The sequence below is a fragment of the Bubalus kerabau genome, chromosome 20, assembly GCF_029407905.1.
Source record: "Bubalus kerabau isolate K-KA32 ecotype Philippines breed swamp buffalo chromosome 20, PCC_UOA_SB_1v2, whole genome shotgun sequence".
Taxonomy (NCBI): Eukaryota; Metazoa; Chordata; class Mammalia; order Artiodactyla; family Bovidae; genus Bubalus; species Bubalus kerabau.
The window spans coordinates 3494185-3509408 of record NC_073643.1 but is presented as its reverse complement, the minus strand read 5'-3'; the positions used below and the strand labels follow the sequence as shown (position 1 = coordinate 3509408).

The 15224-nt window shown below is 39.3% G+C and overlaps 1 protein-coding gene across 6 annotated transcripts in view; it reads left to right on the top strand.

The window, feature by feature from the left end:
* The window catches only part of SLC4A7 (solute carrier family 4 member 7), a 119253-nt gene that overhangs the window by 83624 nt on the left and 20405 nt on the right, over positions 1 to 15224 (top strand). For all 6 annotated transcript variants that reach the window (XM_055557982.1, XM_055557983.1, XM_055557984.1 and 3 more), the window contains 9 exons: positions 856 to 989; positions 2131 to 2376; positions 4170 to 4275; positions 6925 to 7086; positions 8192 to 8305; positions 10717 to 10878; positions 11025 to 11276; positions 12968 to 13036; positions 14452 to 14625. In XM_055557982.1, the coding sequence (XP_055413957.1) occupies positions 856 to 989; positions 2131 to 2376; positions 4170 to 4275; positions 6925 to 7086; positions 8192 to 8305; positions 10717 to 10878; positions 11025 to 11276; positions 12968 to 13036; positions 14452 to 14625 (1419 nt within the window). The remainder of the gene's footprint in view (positions 1 to 855; positions 990 to 2130; positions 2377 to 4169; positions 4276 to 6924; positions 7087 to 8191; positions 8306 to 10716; positions 10879 to 11024; positions 11277 to 12967; positions 13037 to 14451; positions 14626 to 15224) is intronic.

Here is a 15224-nt window from a genome sequence, read left to right as displayed (position 1 = left end):
TGTGTTCCAGTTGACCTTAATGTTTGTGAATGGAAACTGTTTTCTTTCAGCCCCCACCTCCCTGTAGTGGCAGAGTCTACACATTTCCCAACTCATCACCTCATCAGTTAGGGTGTGACATTGGTGGTGAAATAAAACTGGCACACTAGCTTTTAAGATTTTTCTGAGTCTTTCATTTTATCATTTTAACCCAACTTCAATGGGTTTTCCTTTTCTGTGGTTTCCAGGAGATTTTTCATTTATTTGTGTTAAGCATTTCATTTTTTATATTTATTGGTTAAGCCAGTCATATTAGAATAATTTCTTTAAAATGTGTTGGAAATTGTCTTTGGAAATCAATTTGAGAATGATAGGACCATGTGATAATGTCTTGGTCATCTATTTGAAGGAGTAGATTTTTTTTGGAACACACGGTATCAAACACTTCAAATACTTTTTATTTTCTTAAATGAACTATTTTGGACATACCAAAATATTGAAAATAATATATGCATCTTTGTCCTCACCACGGGCTTCAGAAGTAAAGCATGTTATGTAGAGGGGGTTGAAGCCTCTTGTGTCCGTCTTCCATGTACCCCACTCTCCCTGCCTCCCACAGTGTTGAGCTTTAAATTAAGGTTGATTGCAAAAGTTCACCTCTAGTATGCTAAAACAAAACAATTTTGTAGTGTATTTAAAATGTTTTTAATTTTCCTTATTTAAATGTTAAGTTTGAGATTTAAAGTTGCATTTGCTGTATTTTTTTAAACCACTTGATTAATATTTTTATTTTTCAGGTGTCTTACATGTACTATAGTAGGTTAGAGATATGTTCACGATGTATTACTTTTATTCATTTCTTCTTTCCTTAAACAGAGTGCAATAGAGTCTCTTTTTGGAGCATCATTAACTGGGATTGCCTACTCGTTGTTTGCTGGGCAACCTCTCACAATATTGGGGAGCACAGGTCCAGTTTTAGTGTTTGAAAAAATTTTATTTAAATTCTGCAGGTATGTAATAGCTATCCACTTTTCACATGTGTTTACGTAAGTGTATAGTTATATATATATATTATTGTATTAACTTTAATTAAAAGTTCTTTGTGTATTTATTAATAGCTGGAAAAGAGGATCTGATCAGTATATATATATATTTTTTCAATGTTTTGGGGCTACTATGTGGTAAACCCTCCTCTAGCTTCTGCTCTCACGCCAGTCACCTTGAGTATAAAGTCCGTGGATTTGAGTTCTGATAAGCATGTCACGTGGGGGACAATAAAAATCTTTTGTGTTAGCAGATTTCAGCCTAGTAAGAAGGTGTTAAATCTGAATTAGGTATTGTATAGTATGCCGGTCTTACTAGAAAGTTTAGGAAGAGGTGTGTCTAGAAGGCTGATGCTGGCCCTGCCAGGCAGCAGGTGGGGGTGTTCATGCGCGGGGTCAGCGCAGGCCGCTGGCCCGTGGCCTCAGAATCTGACCCAGCAGTTCTGTCCCTTTGGTGAGAGCAATGCAGCTGGATGTGTAGCCTGGAACAACTTGGTGCTGTTACATGTCATCTAATTCCTCTTGTTCTGGTTCTTTCTTCCCTGAACAAGCTGATTCTGATCTGGCATGATACACACATAAATAGAGAATGTAGTGGCCTGACCTGTTTTAGACTCACTTATTTGAAACTGAGTTGGAAAATGAGTCACGCTGGTGGGTGATGCTGGTGGAGGCGGAGCTAGTGGTGGTGAGGGTGTGACGGCGGGGCAGGGGTGTGGCCGCTGTGTTCACACTGGGGCCCTGGGTCTGCAGAGAGAGCAGCGCACATCCAGGTGTCCTGGAGGCCGGTGTCTGTCGCTTATGCCTCATGACTGGTTTCTAAAGTGAGCTCTTTGTTTTTAAGTACATATTGCCTGGTAGGTTTTCGCTGTAAAACTTTTGTATAAGTAAAATATAACCGTTAAGTCTAATAACAAGCTAGTCTTCAGTTGAAGCAAAAAAAAGCACATAGAGCTTTCTCTAGTCATTATTTTGTTATTCTGTAATAAGCGGTCTTTTAGAAATGTCATGTTTTTGTTCTTACTGCTTATTGTGGAAATTTTAAGTACCAGTACTGTTTGGCATGTATATGTTGATTGTGTCCACATTTATTTTTCTTCCCAAACAGAGATTACCACCTTTCCTATCTGTCTCTGAGAACCAGTATCGGTCTGTGGACTTCTTTCTTGTGCATTGTTTTGGTTGCAACAGATGCAAGCAGCCTGGTGTGTTACATCACTCGGTTCACCGAGGAGGCTTTTGCAGCTCTCATCTGCATCATATTCATCTACGAGGCTTTGGAGAAGCTCTTCCATTTAGGAGAAACATATGCATTTAATATGCACAACAATTTAGAGGAACTGACCAGCTACTCGTAAGTGTTTCTATTTCCCCTAATATTAAAATGTATTTTTGCAGACGTTTCAGAGCAAAAGAAAACAGATTTTTTTTTTTTTTTTTTTTTGCAACGTGATGCTCACTGTATATCAAGCTATAACTACCCAACTGACAATATGGAGGTTGACTTGTTTGTTTCAGGTGAGATCTTACCAAAATACTCAGTGGACATAAATGTGACTGAACAAATTCAGTCACTGTTATTCCATGAAACAGTTGGTCCAGGTGTATATATTTTTGGTTTCATGTTTAAATTGGATCGGCCAATTTAAGTTCAGTTGTTTGGCAACTGCCCACCGTATATTTAAATACTGTTCATGTTGTGCGTTTTCATTAATTTTTGTGGATGTTATTTTAAAATATAATTTCAGTATACTGTTGTATGCTGTTTAGTGGATTATTTTCTTTGTGATAAAGCATGAAATGAAAATATTTTAAGACTCAAAAAATGGGATTTGAGAAGTAATTAGGGTTGGCAGACACTTAAACGTCACGAAGGTTATTAAAGCAACACGTTCTGAGGTGGATGCCTGTATTTGCTGTCCTGCATACAGTTCATGTGAGCTTGAGCCTGCATTTGGTGAACTTTCACGGAGGAAGGTGGTGACCAAAACCCTTCCTCCTCCTGCCCCCGGCCCATGCTCCCGCGTCACACTTCTCCTCCCTCTCTGTCCTCCACACTCTCGGCTTTGATGGACAGAGGACGGAGAAGTCTGCAACTTCCTGTAAGATATTGACCTGTTTGAAAATATTAGCGACAGTTTGATACCAGGTCTATTTTGTGTCATCTTTGTTCTCAAACTATTTTTTTTTAACGTAAGTTTTTGTCTTCTCTCTTTCCCTGTTACTCTGATCTTTAAGAAGCGTGAGCATGATTTTCATAGCTCGTGACAGCGGTTAGAGCATTGTTTCTGTGTGTGCAAGTCCTTTGTTCAGCTGACATTTTGTGGCAGACACTGTGTTGAGTGTTGCTTAATATTCGTATCAGTGTTAGTCATTATGTCTTTGTGAGTCATTCATGTCATAGCCCCTTTTGTGTATGAAGAAACTGAGGCTCTTTGAGGTTAAAACTTGACTTGGGTCAAAGAGCTAGTAAATGACAGAGCCTCCGTGAATCCAAAGTCCAGCCTCCCACCTTTTCTCAAACAGCTCATGGTCCAGTTGAGAATATTTTTGTTTGTTCTTTTCATTTTTTAAATCAACATTCAGAGATTTGTTTTTTCATGTGTGTGTTTCTAGCTTTTTCAGGCAGGTCAGATAGTTCTGGGTATGAACTGAATTCTGATTAGTTTGACTCTCCTAGTCCTGCCCTGAAAAATGATGTTTTACCCATAACTTTAAGGGTGACTCTTAAGATGAATAAAGGAATTGCTAGAATTCGTGAGATTAACAAGAGTAGAAGTTGTACTGGTCCCCAGTGCCTGTTGTGTGTGTGGGCACTGGGGTGGCAGCAGCTGCATGGGGTTAAGTGATGAGATTCACTGGAGGCTGACCATGTTCAATGTGGTGTCTTCCCAGATTTTTAAAGAAAATAGTTCTGTCCCAAGGGATGTGTCCAACTAGTTCCATTAAGTAAGCATTTTCTTTGTTTTATTTATGTAAACCAAACTTCATTCCGTTCCATTGTTTCTGAAATGTTTTCAGTTTTTTCCCCATGCATTATAACATGGAATAAGGAAGTTAAAAACTACTCCACTGTGTGACTGATTTAATACAGTATAAACATGAAGTTCAGAATCCTTAAAACTGTATCCACTTCTGATTTCTCAGATGTGTGTGTGTTGAGCCTTCTAACCCTGGCAATGAAACGCTGAAGATGTGGGAGAAAAAGAATGTGACAGCCCGTGGCATTCCCTGGGGGAACCTCACTGTGTCTGTGAGTATAAATGAAGCGAAGGCTGGCGCAAGCAATTCACCTCGTTCTTGAGCTTTTTCTGAGTAGAATGAAGTGAAAGTCGCTCAGTTGTGTCCGACTCTTTGCGACCCCGTGGACTATACAGGCCAGAATACTGGAGTGGGTAGCCTTTCCCTTCTCCAGGGGATCTTCCCAACCCAGGGATCCAACCCAGGTCTCCCGCATTGCAGGCGGATTCTTTTTACCAGCGGAGCCACCAGGGAAGCCCAAGAATACTGGAGTGGGTAGCCTATCTGTTCTCCAGTGGATTTTCTCGGCCCAGGAATTGAACTGAGGTCTCTTGCATTGCAGGTGATTCTTTACCAGCTGAGCTACATGGGAAGCCCCTTTCTGAGTAAACCTATGTTTTCTTCTTGATTGGTGGATATTGTTTTTAGAATATAGTTTTGTGTTGACCAAATAGGAATTACCACATTTTTTAAAATCATGTCCTGAAGTGTAGAAGCTGAAAAAAAGTGAAACTGAGATCAAGGGAAGAGAGATCAAGATGGACTATATTTGGCTTCCAGGATACTGAAAAAAAGAAGTGAAAGTGTATTGAACCTGGGTCTTCTCTGTTGCAGGCAGATTCTTTAACATCTGGAGCACCAGGGAAGCCCTCCAAGATATTAATTATTGGAAAGATGTGAATATGCTTTCGGGTTTCTAGTTCCTCTTGGATTCATATGCTCATTGGCCTATGGTTGCAGGTCCTGAAGTTAACAGTTCAGCAGCTCTCACTTGTCCTGCTTCTGTTGTTCAGGCTATCTCTCTGGGACCTGCCTATTCAGATCAGGGATGCTCAGACTGAACCTGTTTACCTTGAAGAAACTAGTTTGACTTGAGCACTGGCAGAAAGAAAAGGAAGAAAAGGGTAGAAATGTATAACGAGCACCTGCTGGGTACTGAAGACTGTTACACACATATTTTTGTATTTTGTTGGGAAATATTGTCCTAGCTCTAGAGTAGCTGTTTTGGTCACTTCCCAGATTGGGATTTAGAAATAAAGGTGTCCAGTGACGCTAGCAGTATCAGTGAAAACCCACCATCCCCTGAGCTACTCTGGTGCTTTTTATATCATGTAAGCAATTGTAGGTCATTCCTTTCTCTCTTAGGGTGATAGTTAGCTCCTGAATATGTAGTTGGAGGGATTTCATTTGCAGTGTTGTCCCACCGATCATTTACATCTGCGCCGTGCAGCGCAGTCACATGTGTCTATATTTAAGTGTACATTAAATAAAAGTAAAAGTTGAGTTTCTTGGCTGCACTAGACGTGCTCCAAGTGCCCAGTCCTGTCATGTGACTGACTGCTGGCCAGTTGTATGGGCAGTATAGATTTATGACATCTTATCAACACAGATGGTTCTGGGGACAGTGTGGACACAAAGCACTGTGTCAGTAAGTCATCAGCTTAGAATAATGCTGAACTATTGTATATTGAAAAGGTAATTTTTGTTCTGAAAGAGAGTTAATGCTGCTGCTGTTGCTGCTAAGTCACATCAGTCATGTCCGACTCTGTGCGACCCCATAGACGGCAGCCCACCATGCTCCCCCGTCCCTGGGATTCTCCAGGCAAGAACACTGGAGTGGGTTGCCATTTCCTTCAGGTGTTCAAATGAAAGTGATTTGTTAAAAAAAATAAAAACAAAAAAACTCATTTCATGTTGAATAGGATGTCCTAATATTTCAGATAACTTATATGGTCTGTTCAGTGTGTTTTTTTGGATACCTAATAGGGCCATGTTAAGTTTCTTTGTATAGCTGTAGCTTTTATTTCTATGATCCATGTTGTAAACTGTAGATTACTAATGTTAGCACATAGAAATTGAGAATAATGGATTCTCCTTTGGCTATTTTTCTTTCAGTAAACCTGATCTGTTATGTTTTGAAAATGAATCTCATTAGAATATAAGTAAAGAGAAAAGGACTTCAGTTGTTTTCATTAATCTCTGCTTGTCTTTCAGTTATTCTTTTCCCTCAAAAGGAAAATCAAGTCAATATATTTCCATAATTGTGCTATATTATTGATTATATTGTTGATTTTATTAATGGAACTATTTCGGTGGTTCACTTTACTGCTTTAATCTCACCTTTAGAAAAGTCAGAAAAAAGTCAAAAAAGCCAAACACAGTTTTTACTGTTGAGTTGAATTTAGTATTATAGCCATCTCTTATTCAGCATTGTAAAGGCAGAGTAGTAATTTTCTGACTTTTGATTTTATTTTAAGCAACTTGTTCAAAAGTAATGGAAAGATAGTAAAATTGCTACCAAGGATGCAAACAAAATATTTGGGAATTAATACTCAATATGTAAACCTCTCACTAAAGGAAATAAAGAGTTGAAAGAAGGGAGTGTGTGACATAGTAACTTGACAAAATACATTGTTTTATTTCAATGATTTCTAAGAGGCACAGATTTGTCAAATCGTTACCTCTCTGAACTCAAGATGTGTTTTAAAATTGATTGTGTTTTAATGTTGACTTGATGGCGTGTTTTTCTAAGTGAAACAAAATAATGGCGTGTCTTTTGATAAGTAGCATCTTACAGTCAGAGAAGTTCCTCGTTAATTTATTGGATATCTGAGAATCCCCTTTATCCCTTCCTTTTCTGTTCTTCACCCCCTTTTTTCAGGAATGTAAAATCTACCACGGTACATTTGTAGGATCAGCTTGTAGTCTCCATGGACCTTATATTCCAGATGTGCTCTTTTGGTCCGTCATCTTATTTTTCACAACGTTTTTTCTGTCTTCATTCCTCAAGCAATTTAAGACCAAGCGCTATTTTCCTACCAAGGTAATTGGGGTTTGATTTTGGCGTTCTTGTAATTCTCACGTTTTTAGTTTTCATTTCCTTGATTTGTTTCAAAACAATAAGATATTGTTTGAGGTTAGTAATTTTATGTCAAGTAGCTGTAAGCAAATTATTCACAGTGAAAAGTGTAGCAGACAGACAGGTGGACGGAGGGCGGAGGAGGAGGGTGGGACGAGTGGAGAGCAGCAGTGATGCACACGCCGCCATATGCAAAACAGAAAGCCAATGAGAAGCTACGGTATACCACCGGAGCTCAGCTCAGTGCCCTGTGAGGACCTAGAGGGCTGGGTGGGAGGGACGAAGCCAGTGAGAAGCTACTGTATACCACCGAAGCTCAGCTCAGTGCCTGTGAGGACCTAGGGGGCTGGGTGGGAGGGAGGAAGCCAGTGAGAAGCTACTGTATACCACGGGAGCTCAGCTCAGTGCCTGTGAGGACCTAGAGGGGCTGGGTGCAAGGCAGGAAGCCAGTGAGAAGCTACAGTATACCACCGGAGCTCAGCTCAGTGCCCTGTGAGGACCTAGAGGGCTGGGTGGGAGGGAGGAAGCCAGTGAGAAGCTACAGTATACCACAGGAGCTCAGCTCAGTGCCTGTGACGACCTAGAGGGGCTGGGTGCAAGGCAGGAAGCCAGTGAGAATGGGTGGGAGGCAGGAAGCCAGTGAGAAGCTACAGTATACCACCGGAGCTCAGCTCAGTGCCTGTGAGGACCTAGAGGGGCTGGGTGCGAGGGAGGTGCAGGAGGGAGGGGGAGCATGTGTATGCATGAAGTGACTTCACTTCATTGTACAGCAGAAACTAACACAACATTGTAAAGCAATTATATTCGAACAAGATTTTAAAGGTGTGTATTCCCTATCTGAGCTAACAATAGAAAGACAGTGGCATCAAGGGACATGATAGGTAGTTGTGAAATGCATTTCTTAACTTTTGTAGAAAATATTAGTTATAAATGTGTTTCACAGATGCATCATCACTAATTAAAAAACTCATTCACACTTTCTAGTGGCATATTTAATCTGTATAAGATATGAATTATTTAGAAAGGACAGTATTTCTGTGTCTATACTAACATAACCCGTTTAACATAGGTGCGATCGACAATCAGTGACTTTGCTGTATTTCTCACCATAGTAATAATGGTTGTAATTGACTACCTTGTAGGAGTTCCATCTCCTAAACTTCATGTTCCTGAAAAATTCGAGGTAAGGATTAAAACACTTGGCTATTTGTTACTGGGAAATACTGAACTGCTTTAAGATACTGCCTCCTAGGTAGTTATTTTTAAAATATGCACATTCTCTGTGAAGAGCTGATGCTTTGAAAGGAAAGCTTATATATACATTGCACATATATAAACAATGACAAGATGAACAGAGACAAGGAAACATATTTAGGAAATAAGCAAGAAGGTATCAAATCGAGTCCATCACAGAGAGTGAGTGGAAATACTCATAGTGAGGAGATCAGAGTCATCTAAAATTTTTGACCCTGCTCTCATAGCTGGAGTTCATGATACACTCTCCAGGTGAAAGAAACAGTCTTTATTCCTTTGTGAAGAAGTAACTCAAACTTGATTTATAAGAGTAGCAAGGGGATCCTAATTAAAATTTCTAGAAGAGTGATTGATACATCTAACAGTAATTGGAAAGTGTCTTGTAACATTTTTCAGCAGAATCAAGAAAGAATTTTTTTCCCACAAGAAAAATGATGCTTAGTCTGAGGAACCATGAACTCTTTGGTTTCATTGGAACTACAGATCTTTTGTGTTGTTGTTGTTGTTCAGTCACTCAGTCATATCTGACCCTTTGCCGACCCCAAAGCCTGCATAATGCAACATTTGATAATTATTTTCCCTTCTAAGTTGGAGATGGTAGGTTTTGAATAGTTTATGAAAATTTTTAATAGTCAAGGATTTGTGTCATTGCCTATATTTACATTTAACAAATTATATGACTTCTTTGAGAAGCAGAAAATTTAAAGGGGATTAGAAATAAAGAATATAATGAAGATAAATTTAGTCTGTTTTCTCTCTCACTGGGGTTAAAAAATAGAATCATTTTTAAAACCTGTGTCCTCCAAAATAGAATACATCGTGGAAAATGATCCTCAATATTTATGATACAAATTTCACTATAAAGATAATTGTTAGTAATGTAATGCATAAGTAAATATAGAATCACTTGGGTAAATAAATGTCTTTTTGCTGCTAAGAGTTTAGAAATTAAAAAGTTTGGAGACCTTTGTTTAAAAGCATAGATATTGAGCCACTAAAACTTTTAGGTCATTAGATATGACTATATCTAAGTCATTCTGTGTTTACCAAGTTTTACAAATTGACAAAACTGTGAATTATATTAATGTAATTTCCTGTAATCCTGGTCCCATCTCCTTATTCCGGTTCCAAATATATCTTTGTTACTCATTTATCTAGCTTTGAAGTATAAAACTGATTTCAAGGGTTATTAAATACACTTGGGGAAATTAACAGTTAAGAATATATGCATTATATAGATAAAACATTTTTATCCATGTGCAGTATTGAATGGGAAGCATTATCATGTGTATCAGTGTGGGGAAATGATAATATATGAATTTGAAAATGGTTAATTTCCCCTTTATATTGACAAATGTTTTCTTGTAGAAAAAAATTGCATTAATATAAAGGCTAAGTAATAGAAATATGCTTAAATTTCAGCATATCCAATACCCTCCAAGAATGCTAGATTCTTTACAGCTTTAAAAATGTTTCATTATAAAGCGGATTTTATGTTACAGCATTGAAATATATTAGTATCTGATAAAGTGTCAGGTTTTTGTCAGTCCCTGCTTTGGAAGAACAGTGGCCTGAGGCCCAGTGCAGACTGAGTCCTGACGCTGTCATGGTGACTGGTCTGTAGGATCTTCAAGGCAGTTTTATTAATAGTTTTAAGAGTTGACCTAGTAGATGGTCTGATTTCACTTTATATGGAGTGGATAGGCGTGTGTTGAAATGAAACTCTGCTTCACTTACCTATTTCTGCATAACAAATCTCCTAAAACATCATATCCTTAAACAACAGTTCTTTTTGTTCCTAAATCTGTGGCATTGGCCCTAGGCTGAGGTGGGGTGATCTGGTCTCCTGGTGTGGGATCTTTGGGTGTCTGCTATCTTTACTGCCTCAGTGGGGGCATGTCTGGGAGCTCAGCACAGAGGGCTGAATGAAGGGACTGGTAGCTGCCTCCTACCCCTGTCTCATCATCCTGTGTCTCATCCTCAAGAAAGCTCATCCAGGCTTACTCAAGAGCTTAACCCCGGGGCTCCAGGAGGCTAGAAAAGCAGCAGCAAGGTCTTTCCAGGTCAAGACGCAGGATCACAGGGTCACCATGGCCTTGTTCCCGGGTCCAAGGGGAGAACGTAAATTCTACCTCCAGATGGAGAGAGTGGCTCAGTCACGTGCGCAGGGACCTGCCTCGGGGACAAGAAAATCCCCACTAGTGTCTCTGCAGATAATTCACGACAGAGCCCAGCGTCCAGTTCTTTCCAACCCCTTGGCATTTCTTGAGGGTAGACACAGTCTGTGCTGTTAGAAGAAAACTTTTCTTTCTTCCTTTGAATTTTTCGATGTTTTAACAGCCTACTGATAAAAATAGGGGCTGGATCATAAGCCCACTGGGAGAGAACCCTTGGTGGACCTTATTAATAGCTGCCATTCCAGCTCTGCTTTGCACCATTCTCATCTTCATGGATCAGCAGATTACAGCGGTCATCATCAACAGAAAGGAGCACAAGTTGAAGGTAATTTTCAGAATGTGTCCCAAGATTTGTTTCTTTGAGTTGGAGGTGGTGAACATTAGTTTCTTCTCTCTTTATGAGTAGTGCAGAATTTGAACCTGAAAGAACAGTATGTGCTGACAAATATTCATGCTGGTTTCCCTTTTCAGAAAGGAGCTGGCTACCACCTTGACCTGCTCGTGGTCGGCGTCATGCTGGGAGTGTGCTCTGTTATGGGACTTCCATGGTTTGTGGCTGCAACCGTGTTGTCCATAAGTCATGTCAACAGCCTGAAAGTGGAATCTGAATGCTCTGCTCCTGGGGAGCAGCCCAAGTTTTTGGGCATTCGTGAACAGCGGGTGACAGGGCTAATGATTTTTATTCTAATGGGCCTGTCTGTGTTCATGACTTCAGTACTAAAGGTAAAATGTCTTTGTTACAATGTTCTAAAAATCTTTTTTTGTCATAAAATGTATACTTGGTGGTATGAAAATGAAACATTAAAATATCTAAAATAGTTTCATTTCCTAGAGTTTACTTGGAAAATAATATTTTGGAATGGTGGTTGCCATGGTAGGCATCAGGGTTAGATTGTATCCTTTTGAAAAATAATGTGAAAGGGTAGTATTAAAGACTAGAGATTTGGAAGAAGTTCATCTGTGGCTTAGTTACTATCTAAAAGAAGAATATACCTAGAGAATTTTATAAGCATATTAGAGGAAGTAATATTGAAAGGTGGATGAAACAGTAATTTAACTGAAATGTAAAAAAGATACTGCTATTAATTGAATTAGTACATTCTTCTGATGAACCAAATGAGATATAAGTAGTAACACTCATATCTTTTAGTCACATCTGAGGTTTACTATGCATATTCTACGGAATTTGGTAATTTAACAAAAAAACAGTGATAGCAAACCTAGCTAAGTATATAATCTGGTATTTTTTGTTCATCATGAAAGAGCTCAACTCTATTGTTTTTTTTGTTTGTAAACTATAAATGACAGTACAAATGTGGAGCATTGTATGCATGTGTGTTAACGAATTAACTAAAAATGTTGTTAGTACTAGAATTCTTTGGCCTTCTTTTGTGGAGCCAGCTAATTGGCCAAATATTTGTTGAGTACTTTCTGTACTGTTAGTTACTGAGGAAACAATAACAAATAGGACAGTGTCTACTTTGAAGAATTTGGCAGTCTGGTTGGTGAAACAGATAGACAGATGGGCAGTTTCTTCATGGTGGTGAGTGTCTTGTTACAACAGCAAGAGACGAGGAGAAGCGTGCGGTGTCGTCTTGTGTGGACGCTGCCCCCTACTGACCAAGGTTGCCCTTTACATGGTTTTTTTCTTAAAGTAGTTTCAAACATTTCAAAGTATTAATTGCATATAAGCAGAAGGCAATGGCACCCCACTCCAATACTCTTGCCTGGAAAATCCCATGGACGGAGGAGTCTGGTGGGCTGCAGTCCATGGGGTCGCTAAGAGTAGGACACAACTGAGCGACTTCACTTTGCCTTTTCACTTGCATGCATTGGAGAAGGAAATGGCAACCCGCTCCCGTGTTCTTGCCTGGAGAATCCCAGGGACGGGGGAGCCTGGTGGGCTGCCGTCTATGGGGTTGCACAGGGTCAGACACGACTGAAGCGACTTCGCATCAGCAGAAGAGAGCCTTAGAAGACGGTTCTTCAAGGTTATTGTATACTAGTGCTTTTCTTGTTTATAGAAAAGTTCAGTGTCATGACTGAAGTGCGTGTGATCACCATTACCACAAGTGGCATCACTGAGTGTGAAGCTCAGTCATGTCCGACTCTTTGTGACCTCATGGACTGTAGTCCTGCAGGCTCCTCTTTCTGTGGGACTCTCCAGGCAAGAAGACAGGAGTGGGTTGCCGTTGCCTCCTCCAGGGGATCTTCCTGACCAGGGATTGAACACGCATCTCCTGTGTCTCCTGCAGTGCAGGCAGATTCTTTACCAGTGAGCCGTCGGGGAACTCCCTGTCATCACTGAAAGATCTTTTAAATCTATCTCATAGGAACTCACAGTGTTTTTATGTATCTTTTATGTGAAATTGCTTTAGTTGCATGATTTCTAATTGTGATCATTTTACTTCCAGTTCATTCCAATGCCTGTTCTGTATGGTGTTTTCCTTTATATGGGAGTTTCCTCATTAAAAGGAATCCAGGCAAGTCGTAAGCATTTAATGATTTTGTAGAAAAATGTAAACATTTTACATTTTCAAAGATTGTTTTTGTGATTGTAGTGATGTATTCTCAGCTCTGATATTTTGGGGGCAGATTAACTATTGACTTCAAGTCCACATTTTCTAAATAATTATTATTGTACATTTTTTTCCCCTGAAAGTGAAATCATGACCTATGTCCTTACATATTTTTTGTTTGTTTTTTTAAATTTTATTTTATTTTTAAACTTTACATAATTGTATTAGTTTTGACAAATATCAAAAATGAATCCACCACAGGTATAAAAAGTAACTATCAATGAAGGCTAATTTAGTAAGAGGGAGGATTAAAAGGATTGGAATGGGGGAAAAGGGTATCTCTGGCATGTGGAACAGCAGTTTCAGTTGCTGAAAAAGAAATGTAGGTATTAGTTTTCTATAACCATGGCAACACCTGCCGTTTGTATGGGGCAGTACAGTTCATAGAGCCTAGTACTAAGCTATTTTTTGTTAGCCTCAAAACAACCTTGGGAAGCAGGAAAGGAAGAAATGCTAATTTTGTAAATTGTGACGCAGAAATAGACTCACTGAAGATGTTTAAGCGAGCAGTGGAGCACAGGCTAGAATCCAGTGATTTCACTGCTCTGTGTTGTCTCATTTGTAGCCCTTCTTGGGCAGGCCGATAGCGCGCGCGAGGATTTGTGTGGATGCAGTCATCATGTAGGACGTGCAGCTGCTCGGGTGGGGCTGGCACCACTCCCGGCCACAGACGGCGTGTGGTCCCAGCTCCGGGGCACCGGGCGTCTCAGACGCAGCAGCCTTGCGTTCTCACACAGTCCAGGCTCTGCCTTCCTGTGGTCAAGAGACGGTCTCATTAACTCACTTTATTGTTTTGCAACAATTTTGTGAGGTGTGTAGGGCTGCTCTTATTCCCAGTTTATAAATGAGGAAATTAAAGCTCAAAGAGACCTAGGAAACAGCTCATGGTTTCTGTTTCATTTGGTGAAAAATTGGTGATTGTTACCTCAGGTTATTTTCATAGAAATTGGTCATGTTAGATCTAGAAAGAACTTTAGGAGATTGTTACTCTCTTATTTTACATATTAGAAAAAGAAGTCAAAAAGATTAAATGAGTTGTGCGTTTTTTCATAGATAAATTTGTGGAGCTAGTTTAATTCCCCAATTTAAAACATGTTGACTTGAATTTCTGATTCATGAAATCACATTCGTTCAAATGGTTGCCTTGCTTTTTTTCTCCTGGATGAAGATGTTGTCAACTGAAACACTCTCCTGTGTTATCAGGACATCTTAGCACCAGGGAAGTTACCCTAAAGTAGATATAGTTTCTTCTCCTACGTAGCAGAAATGCCATTTTTGTTGAAAACTTTCTCCTCTTTTGTTTTCCACTTGATACCCAGTTCTTTGACCGTATTAAGCTATTTGGCATGCCAGCCAAGCACCAGCCCGACCTGATTTACCTGCGTTACGTGCCTCTCTGGAAGGTGCACGTCTTCACAGTCGTCCAGCTCACCTGCCTGGTCCTCCTGTGGGTGATAAAAGCCTCTGCTGCTGCAGTCGTTTTCCCCATGATGGTGAGTCTTTTTTCCAGATTTTATTACTATTAATAATAACGTCTTTGTGTGTTGATAGCAGTTGTCTTATTAATATTTATAGTTAACTTTGAGAAAAGGATTTCAAGAACCTCAGATGTTTTGCAACGTGAATTAGGCCTTTCTGGCTAAGAAACCCATCGTTTTCAAAGTTAAATTTTGCTTGTCATTTTCTAATTTTGTTTTTATTTTTAGTCCTAGGGTATAGAATACTGTTTTGTATTTTTAAACAACTTCAGAGTTTGGGATGTTTATGAAACAAATATTAGCCTGACCTAAAAGCTAGAGACTATTCATCCTTTTGCAGATATTATGTAAAAGTTGATTTATATACGTAGCCACAAAGAAAATCTTTGAAAATTATACAGGTAATATTCCCTGATTGCAAATAAATTAAATTACAAATGAATATTGAAAAGCCACTAAGACATACTCAGTATTTAGAGATTAAATTCTAAAATAAGCCCGGGGTGGAAAACTGAGTTCCAAAAAAAAAAAAAAAAAAACCCATTGAGGAGATATTGAAATGAATAACTTTTTTATCTATGAGACAGAGCTAAAGTTATACATGTAGGAAAATG